The sequence below is a fragment of the Eriocheir sinensis genome, chromosome 5, assembly GCF_024679095.1.
Source record: "Eriocheir sinensis breed Jianghai 21 chromosome 5, ASM2467909v1, whole genome shotgun sequence".
NCBI classification, from domain to species: Eukaryota; Metazoa; Arthropoda; class Malacostraca; order Decapoda; family Varunidae; genus Eriocheir; species Eriocheir sinensis.
The window spans coordinates 12,162,301-12,181,223 of record NC_066513.1 but is presented as its reverse complement, the minus strand read 5'-3'; the positions used below and the strand labels follow the sequence as shown (position 1 = coordinate 12,181,223).

At 47.2% G+C, this 18,923-nt stretch overlaps 1 protein-coding gene across 3 annotated transcripts; it reads right to left on the bottom strand.

Moving 5' to 3' along the window:
• Window positions 1–3,188: 3,188 nt before the first annotated feature.
• Window positions 3,189–15,002, bottom strand: LOC126984364 (uncharacterized). Of its 3 annotated transcripts, none has more exons than XM_050837992.1 (4): window positions 11,574–15,002; window positions 7,273–11,528; window positions 6,566–6,673; window positions 3,189–6,131 (listed from the first exon to the last, which is right to left on the bottom strand). In XM_050837992.1, exons 1-2 carry the CDS (start codon window positions 11,808–11,810, stop codon window positions 10,113–10,115), a joined length of 1,653 nt encoding a protein of 550 aa, XP_050693949.1. In that variant the 5' UTR covers window positions 11,811–15,002; the 3' UTR covers window positions 3,189–6,131; window positions 6,566–6,673; window positions 7,273–10,112. The 3 variants fall into 3 exon arrangements, with proteins under 3 accessions (XP_050693949.1, XP_050693952.1, XP_050693940.1); XM_050837995.1 differs by having other exon boundaries at window positions 11,607–15,002; XM_050837983.1 differs by having other exon boundaries at window positions 7,273–15,002.
• Between the last annotated feature and the right edge of the window lie 3,921 nt (window positions 15,003–18,923).

The window sequence follows — 18,923 nt, the reverse complement described above, 5'->3', positions numbered from 1 at the left end:
TGTAATAACTAAAGTGTTGCTTGTGAATCAGGTGGTTACGAAACGCAAGACAGACAGACGAACCAGATGTGGAGCTGGTGGCGTGACTACGCCTCAGCCAAAGGTGCCGAATGATCATTAGTTAGTTTTTTCACGGAGGATTGACGAGCAGAATTTTTCACCTTTGTTGAGTGAGAGAGAACCAGTTGCTTCGGAACTCCTTCTGAACTGGTAGAACAGGCCAATTGTATGTTAACTAAACCACCAATAAATGCGTTCACTAGCCTCTGGCGAGCCGCGGACAGTGGGGACTAGGTGAGAAGCCAACTGTGTGAGGGAGTCTCCCTCACACACCGTCTCGATCTCACCCCCACAGGTACGTTGAACCCAGCTCCTAGGGACCAAGCTTGTTAGTGTGTTATCTTGATACCATGTTAATGTTACTTAAAGAGTTGAATTGACACACACTGTCTTGACCTCACCCCCACAGGTTCCCTAGCATAATGAGCTGGTACCTCACTTGTGTGTCATTATATAGAGTACGTATGTGAACATCCCCTTTTGTGTGGGCTTATGATCACCCCCTTGGTATCTTAACCCCACACGAATACCTTGCCCCATGATCATCTTTGTGAAAACATATCGGTGGTTGAAAGGGGGGCTGGAGCCCCCCCTCAGCCCCCCCAATATTGCTGCCAGAATTACGGGCTTACAGAACTCACCTGATTTACTAATCTATTGTTGCACCAGCTTTTTTTATCAGTTAATTCTAGGAGGGCCAAACAACTGAACATTGATGCTATTATAGACACATTTGCTGCCAATCACCAGAACAGGTGCATAGTTTTAAAGTAACATCTTGATTTAAAGTTCTTGGGCTGTTTGCCATGCTCTAACTTCTACTATTCTTCCTTAGATTGTATTAACTTCATATAGAATCATTCTTTTCTGCCATGTTAACTACGTACTTACACATGTCTATATATTTTATTTCTTCACTTTGATGACATTTTGTGAAGCCCCTCCACATTTTACCCCAGCCCCCCCAATGAAAATTTCCTGGCACTGCCACTGATTATGCACCACAGAAACTTGACTAGGGTAGTTTTTGTCAGCTGTGGCCAGGACTCTATAGATATATATTTTATGAAATGTTCTGTGATGAGTATGACCTACTGGTGATTGGAATGATGAGTTGTAATCAGTATTGTAAAGTAACTCAGTAAAAGCTCGCTACCATTACCAACAGAATAATGAGTTGTCAACAGCATTGTTAATTAACTTCAGTAAGCTCGCTACCATTACCAACAGAATGATGAATTGTAAATAATATTGTTACTTAACTTCCATAAGCTCGCTACCATTATATACAGGTAACTCGCGATTTAACTTCCATAAGCTCGCTACCATTATATACAGGTAACTCGCGATTTACACGAGTTTGGTTTACACGTTTTTTAAATAACGCGGGGTCCAAAATAAAAAGAAATGTTTAATTTACACGTTTTTTTCACTTATACGCGATATTTTACGGAGTGGCCACCAGATGTCTTACGCAACTGGACTCACATGGCGCTGCGGCTACACAGCTGAGCTCAGTTCTTCCCGCGTGCCACTTGAACAACAATACAGTACCCACGCTGCCATGCTACTCAACAATAGGAGTGGGCAGGTACCGGTACCGGTACTAACAGTACCAGCTATACGGTACAGTACAGGTACCAGACTGCTCGGTACCGGTACCAATACTAGCCAGTCGCTCATGGTGTCCCTCATTTCTTCCTCACACAAGTGAGGCTGAAACTGAGTGCCTGAGTGGGTATCTCGGTGATATGGATATTCTCTCTCTCTCTCTCTCTCCACTGAATGAAGTGAATATTTATTTTTTGATAGAAACCTACCTCTTGTTTGATTTACATTGTCTTTGATTTACGCGACCTCTTCAAGGACACAATACTCGCGTAAATCAAGAGTTACCGTACCAACATAATGTGAATAAACCTCATAATAATTTAACCTTATGTTGTGTAACCCTAACAACTATGAAGCTCACTTGATAGGAATATATTAAAACAGAGGATCGAAGCTGAAGGCAACACATATATACTATAAGGATAGCTCACTAAGCTTTTGTTTTACATACAATGCACCGCAGATGACGTCACACATGTAAACAAATGGTGCTTGGCGGCAAACTAGTTTACTTCACTGTGTTCTCACCGTAGCGTGCTCAGTGAAAATGGTGATTTGTGGTGTATATGGGTGTTACAGTGGCTCAACTGCGGAAAGTCGTCAAGGTCTTAAGTTCATTAGGTTTCCTAGAGACAAACACACCTTGAAGAAGTGGATTTTGGCCTGCAAACGAAAAGATAAAGTGAAGGTGAAGTCTGTGCGGGTGAGGTCCAAACATTTTCCAAGAAAATGATAACATTAAAGAAAAGCCAATAATGCTCTATAGTGAAAGTTTGGTAAAGGTAAATTTATATAGTTAAAAAATTGCGCAAATATTATACAATATATAAGTATGTATAAAAAAATTACTTTCATTATAGTACATGTATATGACAGGATTAGTTACCCCTGCAAATCAAGTTATAGAAAACTAATGTTAATAGAAGTTTTTTATTTTTTTAAGTTTATTTTTTTATTTTTTTATTTTTTGATATACCCCAAGGGAGGAAGGCGGTGCATGCCGTGCAACCACCCAGACGGCTGGTAGAGATACCCAATTCTTTCAAGGAGGAGGCCCAACAACGGGGCTGAGGGTGTCGGAAAGAGCCCACCTTTCCACCCCCATGGCACCAGACAGGTCTCAAACCCATACGCACCAGCACAGTACACCACCGGAGCACAAGGCGGAGACTCTACCATGGGACCATGGGAACCCCCCCTTAATAAAAGTTTAGAAAACGTCAGCATCGATGGTAAACAGCAATATATTTCTGCAGCTTGTTTACCATGTTTCTCACATTATTTATATTATTGTATACTATTAGCCAACACAGGGCCGTTTCTAGTTCATCAGGCGCCCCAGGCAAGAATTCGTTATGGCGCCCCCCCCCCTCCGGGCTGGAAATAATAACCTAAACAATTTCGAACACAACTAGCATCACAAGTTCCACAACAAAAACAATATACTTTATTAATAAATCATCTTCACGTATATGCATACACAATAAGGAAAAGTATATATAGACTCAAAAGTATACTAATGATTTTTGTAAATTTTAATAGAATAACACCATTATCTTATTATCTTTTATCTTGATTGGCTTATTTTTGGCTTTTTCGACAAGGATTTTTTGTGATCTACACTCTACAGAGCCACATACATTAAATCAATTCAAAGCATGTATCACAGTTTCATGTTATAAAGCATTTCCATCAATTCACAGCATGTATCACAGTTTCATGTTATAAAACATTTCCATCAGTTCACAGCATGTATCACATTTTCATGTTATAAAGCATTTCCATAAATCTTCTATTTCTTATAAGGCATAGTGTTCATTAATACACATCTCATCTAAATCATAGCAATCCATAAAAATAAAAGTTTTTAGCCTCTTCTTTAAAGTAACAATATTATCACTACACTTAACATTATTTGGAAGCTCATTAAATAATCTCGGAGCACTATATTTGAACATTCTTTAGCCAAGTTCAGAATTGCACATAGGTTCATTATACATTTTTATTGCAAATCCTACCTAAGGTAAACTGAAAAGGTAATCTTGCCAATCTAAAACCAAAGAACTCAATGTATAAATGTTGAGGTCTATGCTAAAACTATTAAATAAAACTTTCCTTCACTTCTTTTCATATTTAAAACCTGATTCTTCTTGACTTCCTTGCAGCAAAATCATCTATAGTGTCATCATACGAAATCTGTTTGGATATTTCTCTATTAATACTAATTATTGCCAGCCCATTTAGGCGCTCCTGTGACATAGTAGACCTTAAATATGTTTTAATGAGCTTAAGTTTAGAGAAGCTTCTCTCTGCAGATGCCACAGTCACAGGTGTAGTGACAGCAATTCTTAATGCCACCCACATGTTTGGATAAATCTCTTTCAGGCCTTTCTCCTCCAGAAAAACAAGAAGGTCTAATGTTGTCATATTTTGCTTTGGCCATTGTTTTGGAAATGACTGCATCTCTACAATCAGTTCATCATAATTTAAGTCAGCCTGATCCCCAGATGTGAGCGTATTACACAAATCTTTTGCCTGCTTTTCTAGCTCACTAGCTGGCAGGTCAGGGAAGTTTATGAGAACACTGAATTTCTTTGCAACATCACTCATCATTCCAGTTCTCTCTCTCAGGGATTCAATGGCCACATCCACAACTACATTGAAAAATGAAAACTCTATTTTCTTCAAGGCATCGGTAATAGGCTCATCAGGGGCCTCATAAGAGAATTGCCTTTTAGTAGTTCTGAGTCTTTTCTGCTTTAGTGCAGCTTCCACATTCATCTCTTCACACATCTCTCTGGCAGATGTCTGGGCATCAGCAAACCCAGTGTCTCTGTAGCTAATAAGGGAGGTTTCAGTCTTCTTGAGAATGTCAACAGCTACATCAAGATGCATGCATTGTGATTGCAGAAGTTTATTCACAGTTTGAATTTTTCTAAGGATATCATACCACACCACCGTGCAAATAGAGAACCGGTATGATCCCACCTCTTCTGCTAAGGCTTGTGCTTCAATTTTAATGGCTGGATCTGCAGTGCTTGCTCTGACCTCTAAAAGAGCATCTCTCACTTTTGCAGCCTGGAATCTTACAACCTCAACACTGTTGATTCGACTCTCCCACCGTGTGTCTGCCCAGGATTTCAAAGTTGTGTCCACATGTTTTTTTAGGGTCGACCACCTTTGAGTGGAGGCAGAAAAGAGATTAAATAGTTTTTGCAGGTAGCCAAAGTAGTCAGCTGCATCTGAGGAGCTCTTTGCTGCATCACACACAACCAGGTTAACAGTGTGTGCTCCACATGGAATAAATAAAGCCCTGGGGTTTAACTGAAGAAGTCTGGCCTGGACTCCCTTGTTTTTTCCTTTCATATTTGCCCCATTGTCATATGACTGTCCTCTGCAGTCTTCAAAGGGGATATTAAGCTCTTTAAGTTTTTTGAGGATGAGTGTTGAGAGGCCTTCTCCTGTTGTCTGCTCGGCCTCAAGGAACCCCATAAAATATTCCTTAATTTGTGCAGTGCCTTCAGCTGCAACTATTCGAATTATCACAGATAATTGCTCCTTGTGACTTAAGTCTGGAGTGCAATCTAAAATAATTGAAAAGTATTTGGACTGTCTAATTTCGGTCACCATGCACTCCACAATCCTCTCACTGATGCAGTCAATAAGCTCATTTTGAATAATATTGCCTAGGTAGGATGTATGACTGGCACCTCCTTGCACCTTCGCAATATGCTCTTTGAGAACAGGGTCAAACTGAGCCATGAGTTCAACTTCTTTCAGAAAGTTCCCATTATTTGGCTGGTAAAGTGTGTCTGTGGACCCTCTGAGAGGAACATTTCGTTCTGCCAGACTATGAATTATAGCCACGAACCTGGTAAGTACCTCTCGCCACCTTCGCCGTTCAGTGTTTATTAGTGCCAGCTCAACTTTGTCAATTGTTTGCCCCTTTTTAATACGGCTCTCCAGTTCTTTCCATGACCCCATATTCTTTGTATGTTCTGGACTGTTCTCATGCATTTTGAGTGAGTCACTGCAGTTTTTCCAGTCATTAAAGCCATCTCTGCTTAGTTTAAATGTTTTCTGGGAAAAGAGTTTGCAACAAAAACAGTATAAACTATCTTTTTTCTTGGAATATGTCAGCCATGTTCTTTTGATTTTCTCCCCGTTCACTAGCTGTCTGTAGAAGTAGTGATGATGACAACTTCTTCCATCCTGTTTCTTTGGGAATGGGAACTCTGATTTGATTACATATGGCCCTCGACTTACCAACTCGATCCTCTCTCCATCAGACAACTCGGGTGACCAGTCAGCGGGATCAATGGGTGCTGCTGTAACAAACTCACTGTACTCACATACATCTGTTGCTGTGCCTATTGGGGTTGATTGTGAAGTATCTTTAGGCAGGGGGAGTGGGACATCGTCATTGAGTGTGCTGCAGCTGCTGGTGCTGGGTCCTCCTTCTGTAAGAATCAAACATACACATGAAATAGCTTCTGAAGGCATCTAAATGAAATGGTCAATCACAAGAGACATAATCACATTTTTATGTTTCTGACTGTGCATCGAGTTCAGATTCTGATGCTGACTTAGTACCTGATTATATATCTAACTAGAAAAGCACTCTGAGAGCACAGACCTCCCCCAGGCCATACTAAACAAACAAACAGACAGACAAACCAACGGGGGTGAAAACATAATCTCCTGGCGGAGGTAATAACTCTGTCCTTATCTCATGACCAACATTTCCTGAAAATTTTATAAAAATCCGTCCATAACTTCTTCGGGCCTTGGCGGAGGTATGCGCATAATGCGCTCTCCGAGTAAATATGTAATCGTTATCCTCTCTTACTACTGATGGCTGTAGTAGATTCATAATATGATCTGTTAAACTCACCTGGATCTTCTACTTGGGCAGAAGGCATTGACACCGAGGCCTCCTCAGACTCCTCTGTAGCAGCTTTTACAGGTTGCTGTTGTGGCTGCAGGTATTTTCTCAATGCATCTGGACAAAAAGAAATTACAGTATATATGTTAATTATGCATATAAACATCTCAATTTTTATAGTACAAATATCATTATATTGCAGTATGTAGGCCTATGCTTAGAGCCTACAAGTTACAATTAACTTTTGAGAATCCTTGAGAATGGGTTCTTCAGACCATCATTGGCCGTTTTAATACAGATTAAGAAGGATCTGAGGAACATATAAAAAAATTTAAGCTCCCATAATATTCGGTTGGCCTTTTTAGGCCTACTAACAGGGTCCCTAAGCAGTATTCGAAATAAGGTGGGGTCGGGGGGGGGTTAACCCACCCCAAATGATAGAGAGACCCATGGAAATGTTTAATTTCAGAGGACTCACGATAGGTCCTCTGAAGACCCTGGCAAATGCCAATATTAACTAATATAGGTAGCACAAAAGTCGATATTAGAGTAATCCAGGAGAACTTATGATTTAAAATAATAATAATAATAATAATAATAATAATGATAATAAATAATAATAATAATAATAATAATAATAATAATAATAATAATAATAATAATAATAATAATAATATAGGCTAGGCTAATGCACACAAACACAGCTGCACACATACCTCTACTTTGGACTCGTTTTTCCTCTTCCTCCTTTTTTCTTTTCTTGTTTGCTGCACCTGACAGCTTGAACTGCCTCTTCATGATGGATAAAAGCTTAAATGCTTGACAGCTGAGTTGGATTAACGAAGTGCGGGGCCTGTAGCAGATTGATTTGTTGTACAGATAATGAATATTTTATGGATTTCATTTACATTCTATAACAGAAACAAAAACGACAAAAGTCTAATGTAATGTTTTATTTGCAAGGAGAAATATAAAACAAAAAATTCAAAACCTCCCCACCACCTTTTAGCAACCAATATATTATTTGGGGTGCGCGTACCCCCAGGGATACGCACACCCCAGTTTGGACAACACTGGCCTATACGAGTATATTGTTACGCCACCCCCCCTACCACACACCATACACGGGCAGGCAGGTGGCGTGATCCCCAGAACAGCCACACGGGCACCAGTCACTCACAGCGGCCCACATCGAACACCGAGGGGAGGAGGGGACGAGGCAGGGCACAAAGGATACACGTTCAACACTAAGTTCTAGTTTAATGACAGGTTCCTCACACAGTACAGCAACTTTCAAGGGCACAGAACAGTTAATCAGGCACAGTACAGGGGCACGGCAGACACGCACACCGGAAGCACACAGCTCGCGAGCGGAGCAGCTCAACACTCCCTAAGCCCAGACACGCGCCTTCAACTACTCCTCAGCGCCTCTCGCTCGCCACTCTCCACTCTGCCGACTCCGCACTTCCTGCCCGGCGGCCGGAGGCCCCCGGGCTCCCCTCTGTCTCTCTTGTCCCAACAAGTAGAGTTGCACCATGCTGAGCTAACATTGCATCATGCTACAATTTCATCACATTACACATACAATCATTCACATACAGCACATTCGTAACACTATCTCCTCCTTCAAAAGGCAGTCGACCCGGCTGCCCCAACATTCAACAAACAAAACATGAAATTAATCAAACTAATCAGTCCCCTGGGACATCACTAAAGTCTCTTAACCATCCCGGCCGACGCCTCTCTCGCCGAGGGCGCCGCTGGGATGCGGGCGGCGGCAGGCAGGCGGTGGCACTCAGAGCGGCGTCGTCGGCCCCAAGTCCTTGCTCAGGGTTGTCACTGACATCTGCCGCTTCGCCCGCACCGCCCATGTTCTCGTTCGCCCCTTGGTCGACCTCATACACGTCCCCTTCGCTTCTGCTTAGGCTCACGTCCCTCTTGCGCCGGTCGTATGTCTCCTTGCTTGCCCCGTACGCGTCGGTGCACCTCAGCCAGGCTTTCCTGCAGTGCCGCTGCGAAGCCAGAGGTGACGGTGGGCAAGCTCACGTCGGGAGGCCGCCCCGTGACCAAATCCACCGGTAGCCTGAGCTCCCGGCCGAACATTGAACACAGAAAAATACATGCAATACACATAAATCAGTCTGTCTTCCACAGTCTCTTCTCGCGCCCCCAAGGGGCTCCGCCTGTCAGCCACGCCGTCGACCAGCCGTCAGTCCTCAGTGGGCTCTTCCACGCCATCCGCTCCACGTGACGCTCGGGACAGTCGACACCGGCTCCTGGCCTCCACCCTCGGGGCAAGGTGCCCTCGCCAGGCTGTGACTACCTCCCCACGCAGCCATGCTCGAAAACCTCCTGGGAGCAAAGGGCACCATTCCGGTCACCCTCTCCAGCTCCCGTCCGAGGCCACCACGAGCCTTACTGGCCTGCGTCAGGTAGTCGAGGCCCAGCAAGCACGGCTCGTCTCGATCGGCGACGTCCATCGGCCGGCGCTCCACAGCGCTGCCTACGCCGATACGAGCCTCCACTGGCCCCTCCAGCAGCACACACTACCCCGGGTCAGGCCGCGCCGAGCACTCCTCAGCCCCCGGTGTCCACTGTCACGCGTCGTGGCTACAACTGCTAAGCCTCCCACTGGCAACACGCTGGTCGGGCGGCGGCAGCTTACACAAGGCGGGGCCCGAGGGCGGGAGACGGCTGGAGGTCGGCTCCCTTCTCCAGCCCGTCCGCGCTTCCCGCCCGCGCCGCGTCCCTGGGCCTGGGACAGGCACTCAAGCGGTGGCCTGACTGGCCACAGTCCTTACAGCGCGGCTGGAGGGCGTCGGGGCTCAGCCGGTCGAGGGAACGCGTCCTTCGCTCCCCCAGGCACCGACTGCACCTATGCCCCCTCTTGCCACAGCCCCCGCACGAGCCACGGAGACCCTCCGGGCTCGCCTTCATCTTCACCTTCGCCATCCGGCCCCGGAGGTCATGGCAGGGCGGGGCGGCCGCCGCTAGGCCGCTTGTCATCGTCAAGGCCCCGAACTCCAAGGCCCTCGTCAGCGCGTCGTCGGTCCACGGCAGGGGGTGAGAGTCCTCGCCAGTCTCGTCCCTCAGCGCCCGGCAGTCCTCACAGAAGCGCTGCGTGCCGTCCTTCTTCATATCCAGGACGACTGCTGAGGGCCACGGACAGTCTGTCCGCTCCATCACCCCCTGCGCCGCCAGCTCGTTGACGGCGCGCTGCAATTCCTCCCGCCTGGCCGGCACGACACGTCGGGGCGGGCTCCTGGTGGGCGCACCATTTCCCGTGCTGATGTTGTGATTCAACAACCCCGTGCAGCCCAGCAGGTCCAATCCACCCCCGCTGAACACGTCCGCGCACCGAGCCAGGTTGTGGCGCACCTTCGTCTGCGCTTCCGTCAGGTGAGCGGCGCTCCGGTGCATCGAATCCTCCAGGAAGTCGGGCAGCGGCCTCACAGCGGCCAACTCCGCGCTCCCCGACGGCTCCTCTAGTTGTTCCACCTCTTCACAGGTGCCCAGCTTGGCACCAGCGGGTACTTTCCGAGCCTCGTCGGAGGAGTTAGCCACCAGCACCGTGACTGACTCCTCCCCCGCTCCTTCGAGACTGTCCGGCTGCCACACCACCAGGCAGCTGCAGGCCCTCCGTGGACTCCACCGTGCCTTCCGCTGGCATCGCGTCCGACCGGCAACACAGGACCCTAGCCTCCGTCCCCGGGGCAAGGTGCAGTCGCTCCGCCGCGACTACCTCTGCACAGCCGACCTTCGGGAGCAAAGGCGCCTGTCCGCGCAGCCTCTCCAGCTCCCGTCCAAGGTCGGCACAGGCCTCGCCCTGCGGCAGGTAGTCGAGGCCCAGCACGCACGGCTCGTCTCGATCGGCGACGTCCATCGGCCGGCGCTCCACAGCGCTGCCTACGCCGATACGAGCCTCCACTGGGCCCTCAGACTGTACGTAGTGCCCCGTGACGCCACACAGCCTCTGTGGCGCGTCCTGGAGTCGCGTAGCGGCCAGCATGTCAGGCCGCCCCAAGGTCCTCTCGGCGCTCCCCACCAAGCGGCCGGGCCCGTCCACTGAGCCCCGTAGCGCTGCTGTCAGCTGCAGCGCCTTCTCATCCTCGCCCCAGCCCTGGGCAGCAGCTGGCATCTTGAACTTGGCCTCCCATGCCAACTTCCCGTCGTGCTCCGCTGGCTTAAGCCTCCCTGAGCGCGGGGAGGCCGAGGGGCCGCAGAGAGGAGCGGGCGGACCACGTGGGCTGCAAGCCGGCCGGCATGGCGGAGAGGGAGGCGGTGAGAGAGGCAACGAGGCAGGGTTAATGGGTCCGACTCCAGCACCAGCTGGACCCAAGGGAGCGGCTCCGACGGCTCCCCAGCCTCCTGCAGCCTCCACCGGCTCCGCCACGACGCCACCGGGCTTCAGGGGCCCTTGCCAGGGACCCCACGCGGAGCCCCGCCAGTCCGCCACCCGTGCACCCGCCGCCAGCACACGTGACGCTTCTTGTTCCTCCCCGCACCACGTTGCCACCTCTCGCTGCTGCCATGGGAGAGAGAGCGGACTACGTGACCTGCGAGCCGGCTGGCATGGAGGAGAGGGTGGGGGTGAGGGAGGCAACGAGGCGGGGGCTCCCCAACCTCCTGCGGCAGCTATTGGTTCCGCCACGACGCTACCAGGCTCCAGGAGTCCTTGCCAGGAGCCCCAGATAGGCCCCTGCAGGACCGCCGCCCCGGCGCTTCCTGCCAGAACTGAGCCTTCTTCCTCCGCGTGCGACGGTGCCACCTCTCGCAGCTGCCTCTCCGCCTCCCTCAGGCCTCGGACCTCGCCTTCCGGGGTCCGCACCTCCTCCAGCCGTTCACTCCTCGCGCTGTCGCAGCCCTGGTCGGTGTACTGCTGGGTTTCCACCTTCAGCGACGAGAAACAGCTCTGGAGGACATCGGCAAGATGGCGTGCCTGCTCGTCTGCCCTCTCTTCTGCCCTCTGAGCCTGCTCGCGTGCCCTCTCGTCTGCCCTCTCTTCTGCCCTCTGAGCCTGCTCGCGAGCCCTCTCTTCTGCCCTCTGAGCCTGCTCGCGTGCCCTCTCGTCTGCCCTCTCTTCTGCCCTCCGAGCCTGCTCGCGTGCCCTCTCGTCTGCCCTCTGATCCAAATCCTGCCTCATACTGGCCAGCATGGCAGCGAACAATTCCATCTGGCCCGGCTTCACCTCACCCGGGTCAGCCTCGGCCTTGCCCGTCTCCTCACCCTCACGGCGATCACTGGGGGACGCCATGACACTCGGCGCGCTTCACTGTTCACTTATCCCACTCCTTTGGCACCAAGTGTTACGCCACCCCCCCTACCACACACCATACACGGGCAGGCAGGTGGCGTGATCCCCAGAACAGCCACACGGGCACCAGTCACTCACAGCGGCCCACATCGAACACCGAGGGGAGGAGGGGACGAGGCAGGGCACAAAGGATACACGTTCAACACTAAGTTCTAGTTTAATGACAGGTTCCTCACACAGTACAGCAACTTTCAAGGGCACAGAACAGTTAATCAGGCACAGTACAGGGGCACGGCAGACACGCACACCGGAAGCACACAGCTCGCGAGCGGAGCAGCTCAACACTCCCTAAGCCCAGACACGCGCCTTCAACTACTCCTCAGCGCCTCTCGCTCGCCACTCTCCACTCTGCCGACTCCGCACTTCCTGCCCGGCGGCCGGAGGCCCCCGGGCTCCCCTCTGTCTCTCTTGTCCCAACAAGTAGAGTTGCACCATGCTGAGCTAACATTGCATCATGCTACAATTTCATCACATTACACATACAATCATTCACATACAGCACATTCGTAACAATATATATCCTACACTAGTCTGCTGGGCTTGTTAATATTGAAACAGACAGTCACTCACACAACGTAACCAAACCAAACATGAGAAACTTTTATTATATACAGTACATAACATAAGATAACATAATGATGCAATACGCTTTACATCACCATTCGTAACAATATATTGTTACAAACCCACTGCCGGCCCAACACCACCTCTGGCAGGCGCGTCAGCTAGGCCGGTTTCTCAGTGACTCAGGTAACCGGCAGTACGTGTCCGCGTCAGCCAGCCAGCTCCGCCGTCACTCCCTCCAGGCTCCAGCACTCTCACACTGTCCGTACTGTAGGCACTTCCCCGTCAGATCCACAGCTCTCCACTGAGCTACAGCCTCCCACAGGCTAGGCGAGCCCAAGACAGTAGGAAGACACCAGAGTGCAGGAATTACCACCAGCGTCCCAGGGCAAAACCAAAACAATCCCCCGCCTTCAACTCGCCGTTCCCGCTCGCCCAGCTCCGCCTCTCCGCCTACAGCACATTATCGTACCCCGCGTAACAATATTAATTTTGGATGCCAATTTGGCGCCCCCCCCAGCAAATGGCGCCCCAGGCGACCGCCTGTGTCGCCTGTGCCTAGAAACGGCCCTGAGCCAACAGAGCAGCTGCCTAATTAAATTACTTATCCTTAGCAATCAAAAAAGTGCAAAATCCAACCATGAATAAGAACAAATAAGGGTTTTCTAGTACATTTTATACCGTGAGAGCAGGGTGAAAGTGAACCAGATGACGCACCGCATTCATGACATCATCGATGACGTTTCAGTGAGCTATCCTTTTAGTGTATAATCCTTGCAGCCACCCCCGGTCATTTAGGGGTTAAGGGTACAAAGGCTTTGTCAAACTACCACATTGATCATAAAGCTATCCACCAAAATGCCTACAACTCCATTGAAAGCTTTGTTGAATGCATACGCTTGTGTGCCAAAATGTTTCATAATCTGGCCCTCTCCCTCCTGGCTTCAAGACACAGGCATGAACACCGAGGAGAAAACTTGGCACATCTTTGCTGGGATGCTTAATGAATAACGCTATTAGTAAGGCTGACTCTAATGCTATTAACAACCCTGCGAGGTGTCTTGATAACTGTTGAATATCGACACAGTGGCTAAGATCTGGAGGTGAACGGAGGGTTGGCTGGTGGCTGCTCGATCTCTCTCTCGCCATGCTGAGACTTTATTTCAGCGACAGGAAATTAGACAGACAAAACTTGAGAAAGGCAAATATGTACCTTTCTCTGTTCAACTAAGAATACGAAATTTGATTTACAGAAACTAAATGAAATTTATTATAAAGGAAAATAATGGATTCAGTAATTTCAGCTTAAACTGTTGGATTTATAAAAATGTGGAGGAGTAATCAAAGAAACTGTACTTTACATGGGAGACTTAAATAACTTCTTCACTAACTTCAACAATAACTCCCACAACTTTCCCTTCAGACTCTACTTCTAAAGCAACCCAAAGAAGTGTTTTAATTACTCCTATATCTTTCTTTCCCTGGACTTCTGCAACAACCCAGTGAAGTATCTAGACAACCCCTCCAACTTTCTCTACAGACTCCACTTCTGGCAAGAACCCAGTGAAGTGTCTTGAAAACTCCCACAATTTTCCTTTCAACAACCCAGTGAAGTGTCTTGAAAACTCCCACAATTTTCCTTTCAACAACCCAGTGAAGTGTCTTGAAAACTCCCACAATTTTCCTTTCAACAACCCAGTGAAGTGTCTTGAAAACTCCCACAACTTTCCCTTCAACAACCCAGTAAAGTGTCTTGATAACTCCCACAACTTTCCCTTCAACAACCCAGTAAAGTGTCTTGATAACTCCCACAACTTTCCCTTCAACAACCCAGTAAAGTGTCTTGATAACTCCCACAACTTTCCCTTCAACAACCCAGTAAAGTGTCTTGATAACTCCCACAACTTTCCCTTCAACAACCCAGTAAAGTGTCTTGATAACTCCCACAACTTTCCCTTCAACAACCCAGTGAAGTGTCTTGATAACTCCCACAACTTTCCCTTCAACAACCCAGTGAAGTGTCTTGATAACTCCCACAACTTTCCCTTCAACAACCCAGTGAAGTGTCTTGATAACTCCCACAACTTTCCCTTCAACAACCCAGTGAAGTGTCTTGATAACTCCCACAACTTTCCCTTCAACAACCCAGTGAAGTGTCTTGATAACTCCCAGAATTTTCTCTTCAACAAGCCAGTAAGGTGTCTTGATAACTCCAACAACTTTCCTCTCAACAATCACGCGAATGTCTTGATAACTCACACAACTTTCTCTTCAACAACCCAGTGAATTGCCTTGATAACCCCTCCAACTTTCCCTTCAGACTCCACTTTTAGCAACAACCCAATGAAGTGTCTTGATAACTCCCACAACTTTCTCTTTCTCAGCTTCTGCAACATTCTCATTCTTTGCTATACTTTCCATTCTGTTGAGCATCATCTCTCCTCCCCTACACATCATCTGTCCTTCATCTTCTTTACCTCTATGTGCTACTACTAACTGCTAAATCCCATATATAAAATACTCTACTGTAGCATGCTTAATATTACTATAAAAAAATAATTCATGGTTAGACTATATCCTGAGCAGTTCTTGGAGAGTAAGACGGACGTGTATTTGCCGAGCAGTTCACTAAGCAAGTCGACCTATGTCCGTAGTTACTTACAAGCCAGCTTGGTATGATTGAGAAAAATAGTAATTTTTTGCAACTCAATTTGTTCACATTTGTTTCTCACCTTGACCTAACTGATAACATACTAACAGCACAAAATAATAATGGACTGCACACTGCTTAGTAAATAGCCACTCTGTACAATTTACTGTGGTCACACTGTACACCAGCATACAATAATGTACAATACATTCATAACATACAATACAAAATTTAAAGATAAGTAACAATTCATATGCACTCATTTTCTATAGAGTCGATTACTCACTAGCCGGCCATACCTTTGAACACTGAGCCTCCGCAGGGCCTGTGAGCCGGTGGTAGTCTAGAAAAGGCTAAACTAGCATCCACTTGCTGAATCAGCTCAAGTATTAACTGCATGCGAGTGATTGTCTCTATAGGGGTAATTTTTTGGGCTTTTTATACACTTTGCCCAGAATCAAGCTTATTCTATTCTTCAGCTTAAAAATCTTTCGTTATCACAAAATCTCAAAGTCTAGGCCAATTTTAATTCTTCCAGAAATGTCTGGCATCATGCCAAAATCATCTCACAATTTTGCTTCTTGTTTCACCTCTGAATAATCCTGATGGCACTACAGCTGTCACATCTGTTTCTAAAGCTGAACTCTCTGCTTAGTTTTTCTTTGAAAATTCCACCTTGGACAATACACAGCATATTCCTGCATGCCTTCTCCCTTCCTGTGGCTCCACTGCACATGACTTTCTACTCTCATTCATCCCTATAATATCAAGATCCCTTATGCAAAAGTCTCAGCATCTTTATCATTCCATCAATTTTGTTGGTAAACTCTGGAAATCTTCCTCTGTATTTCTGCCTCTCTAAAACCTGAAGAGGAAAGCTGATTATAAATACACCTTGCTAACCAATTGTAACCATCTCTTTGGAAGAATACTACTCTCCACTTTGCAGGGGCAACAATACAGTGAAAATATCTTCAGAATACCACTGCATTCCCCCAAGTCATGTTTTTTTCCGGAAACACTCTAGAACTTGAGATGCAGCTGAGGAAATCCTTATGAGTTATGAGTTTACAGCATTTTGAGAGTCAAGAATACACATCTAAACACGGCCTTGAACATCAAGGTGTTGGTGAGCGGCAAGGCAGCTGTTGTGAAACTGTCACCATGTGGTCAGCCTACCTTTAGACAGAGTCACTGGAATAGGCTACAGTATGAGGCATTTAATGTAAAAGGAATGACTAAAGCATCTGAGGAGGCATTCTGTTTTTGGCAGCATCTGGCAGCTAAATTCTTGCTGCATGAAGGAAGGAAGGATAGAGCGAGGAGACGAAAGGAGTCAATGGTTGAGAGATGAATGAGAAGAAAAAAGAGGACGAGGAAGTGAATGGTTGAGAGATGAATGAGAAGAAAAAAGAGGATGAGGAAGTCAATGGTTGAGAGAAGAATGAGAAGAAAAAAGAGGATGAGGAAGTCAATGGTTGAGAGAAGAATGAGAAGAAAAAAGAGGACGAGGAAGTGAAGATTGAGGAGGGAAAGAAAGAAAATTACGATGGTGACCATGAGAAAAAGTAGAAGTAGACGGAGGAGAAGGATCAGGATGACAGTGGAAAGAAGACAGATGAGGAGGACCAGAAGAACAGTGCTGGCCAAAAGAAGAAGGAGGACCAGAAGGGTGGTTATGACCAAAAGAAGAAGAATTACCATAAGGGTGGTTATGGGCAAAAGAAGAAGGACCAGAAGGGTGGTTATGGCCAAAAGAACAACCAGAAGGGTGGTTATGGCCAAAAGAACGACCAGAAGGGTGGTTATGGCCAAAAGAAGAAGAATTACCAGAAGGGTGGTTATGGCCAAAAGAAGAAGAATTACCAGAAGGGTGGTTATGGCCAAAAGAACAACCAGAAGGGTGGTTATGGCCAAAAGAAGAAGGACCAGAAGGGTGGTTATGGCCAAAAGAACAACCAGAAGGGTGATTATGGCCAAAAGAAGAACCAGAAGGGTGGTTATGGCCAAAAGAACAACCAGAAGGGTGATTATGGCCAAAAGAAGAATTACCAGAAGGGTGGTTATGGCCAAAAGAACGACCAGAAGGGTGGTTATGGCCAAAAGAACGACCAGAAGGGTGGTTATGGCCAAAAGAACAACCAGAAGGGTGGTTATGGCCAAAAGAACAACCAGAAGGGTGATTATGGCCAAAAGAAGAATTACCAGAAGGGTGGTTATGGCCAAAAGAACGACCAGAAGGGTGGTTATGGCCAAAAGAACGACCAGAAGGGTGGTTATGGCCAAAAGAAGAAGAATTACCAGAAGGGTGGTTATGGCCAAAAGAACGACCAGAAGGGTGATTATGGCCAAAAGAAGAAGAATTGCCAGAAGGGTGGTTATGGCCAAAAGAACGACCAGAAGGGTGGTTATGGCCAAAAGAACGACCAGAAGGGTGGTTATGGCCAAAAGAAGAAGGACCAGAAGGGTGGTTATGGCCAAAAGAACGACCAGAAGGGTGGTTATGGCCAAAAGAAGAAGGACCAGAAGGGTGGTTATGGCCAAAAGAAGAAGGACCAGAAGGGTGGTTATGGCCAAAAGAAGAATTACCAGAAGGGTGGTTATGGCCAAAAGAAGAAGGACCAGAAGGGTGGTTATGGCCAAAAGAAGAATTACCAGAAGGGTGGTTATGGCCAAAAGAAGAATTACCAGAAGGGTGGTTATGGCCAAAAGAAGAATTACCAGAAGGGTGGTTATGGCCAAAAGAAGAAGGACCAGAAGGGTGGTTATGGCCAAAAGAAGAATTACCAGAAGGGTGGTTATGGCCAAAAGAAGAATTACCAGAAGGGTGGTTATGGCCAAAAGAAGAATTACCAGAAGGGTGGTTATGGCCAAAAGAAGCAGGAGGACAATAAGGACGATGGCAAAGAGAAGAAGAAGAAGGACGAGGACAAGAAGGACGACGATGGCCAAAAGAGGAACAGTCAAAAGAAGGAGGAGAGGCAGGATGACAAACAGTACTACCAACATGATTTTTTTTTGCCTTTTTCAGAGCTGTTGGCAAGACTGAATTAATTTTGGTGTTAGTGTTGGTGGCCTTTTTCATGGTGGTGTTGGGGTTGGTGGGAGTGGTGGTTGTGTTGGTGGTATCATTGTTGTTGGTGTTGGTGGTGGTGGTGGTGGGGGGAGTGCTGGTGTTGATATTGGTGAGGATGGAGGTGGTGGTGTTGGTGGTAGTGTCATTGGTGGTGGTGGTGTTAGCGTCGTTGGTGGTGGTGTTGCTGTTGTTGATGGTGTTAGCTTTGGTGTTGGTGTTGTTGTTGTTGGTATTAGCTTTGGTGTTGGTGGTAGTGTCGTTGTTGTTGGTGGTGGTGTTAGCCTTGGTGGTGGTGGTGGTGGTAGTGTCAGTGGTGGTGGTGATAGCTTTGGTGGGGTTGTTATTGTTGTTGTTGGTGGTGGTGTTAGCTTTGGTGTTGTTGTTGTTGTTGGTGGTGTTAGCTTTGGTGTTGTTGTTGTTGTTGGTGGTGGTGGTGGTGGTGTTAGCTTTGGTGGTGATGGTGGTGGTGGTGTTAGCTTTGGTGGTGGTGTTGGTGGTAGTGTCATTGGTGGTGTTGTTGGTTTTGGCTTTGGTGGTGGTGCTGTTGTCATTATTGTTGTTGTTGTTGTTTGTGGTGGTGGTGATGGTGTCCTTTTTGGTAATAACTTCCCTTTTGTTGTTGTTAGTATTGCTGCTGTTGTTGTTATTGTCATTACTGTTATTACTATCAGTGTCATTACTCTGATTATTTGTGGTAATTTTGTTGTTGTTGTTGTTGTCATCATTACTGTTATTCTGAGTGATAGTTTTGCTTTTCTTGCTG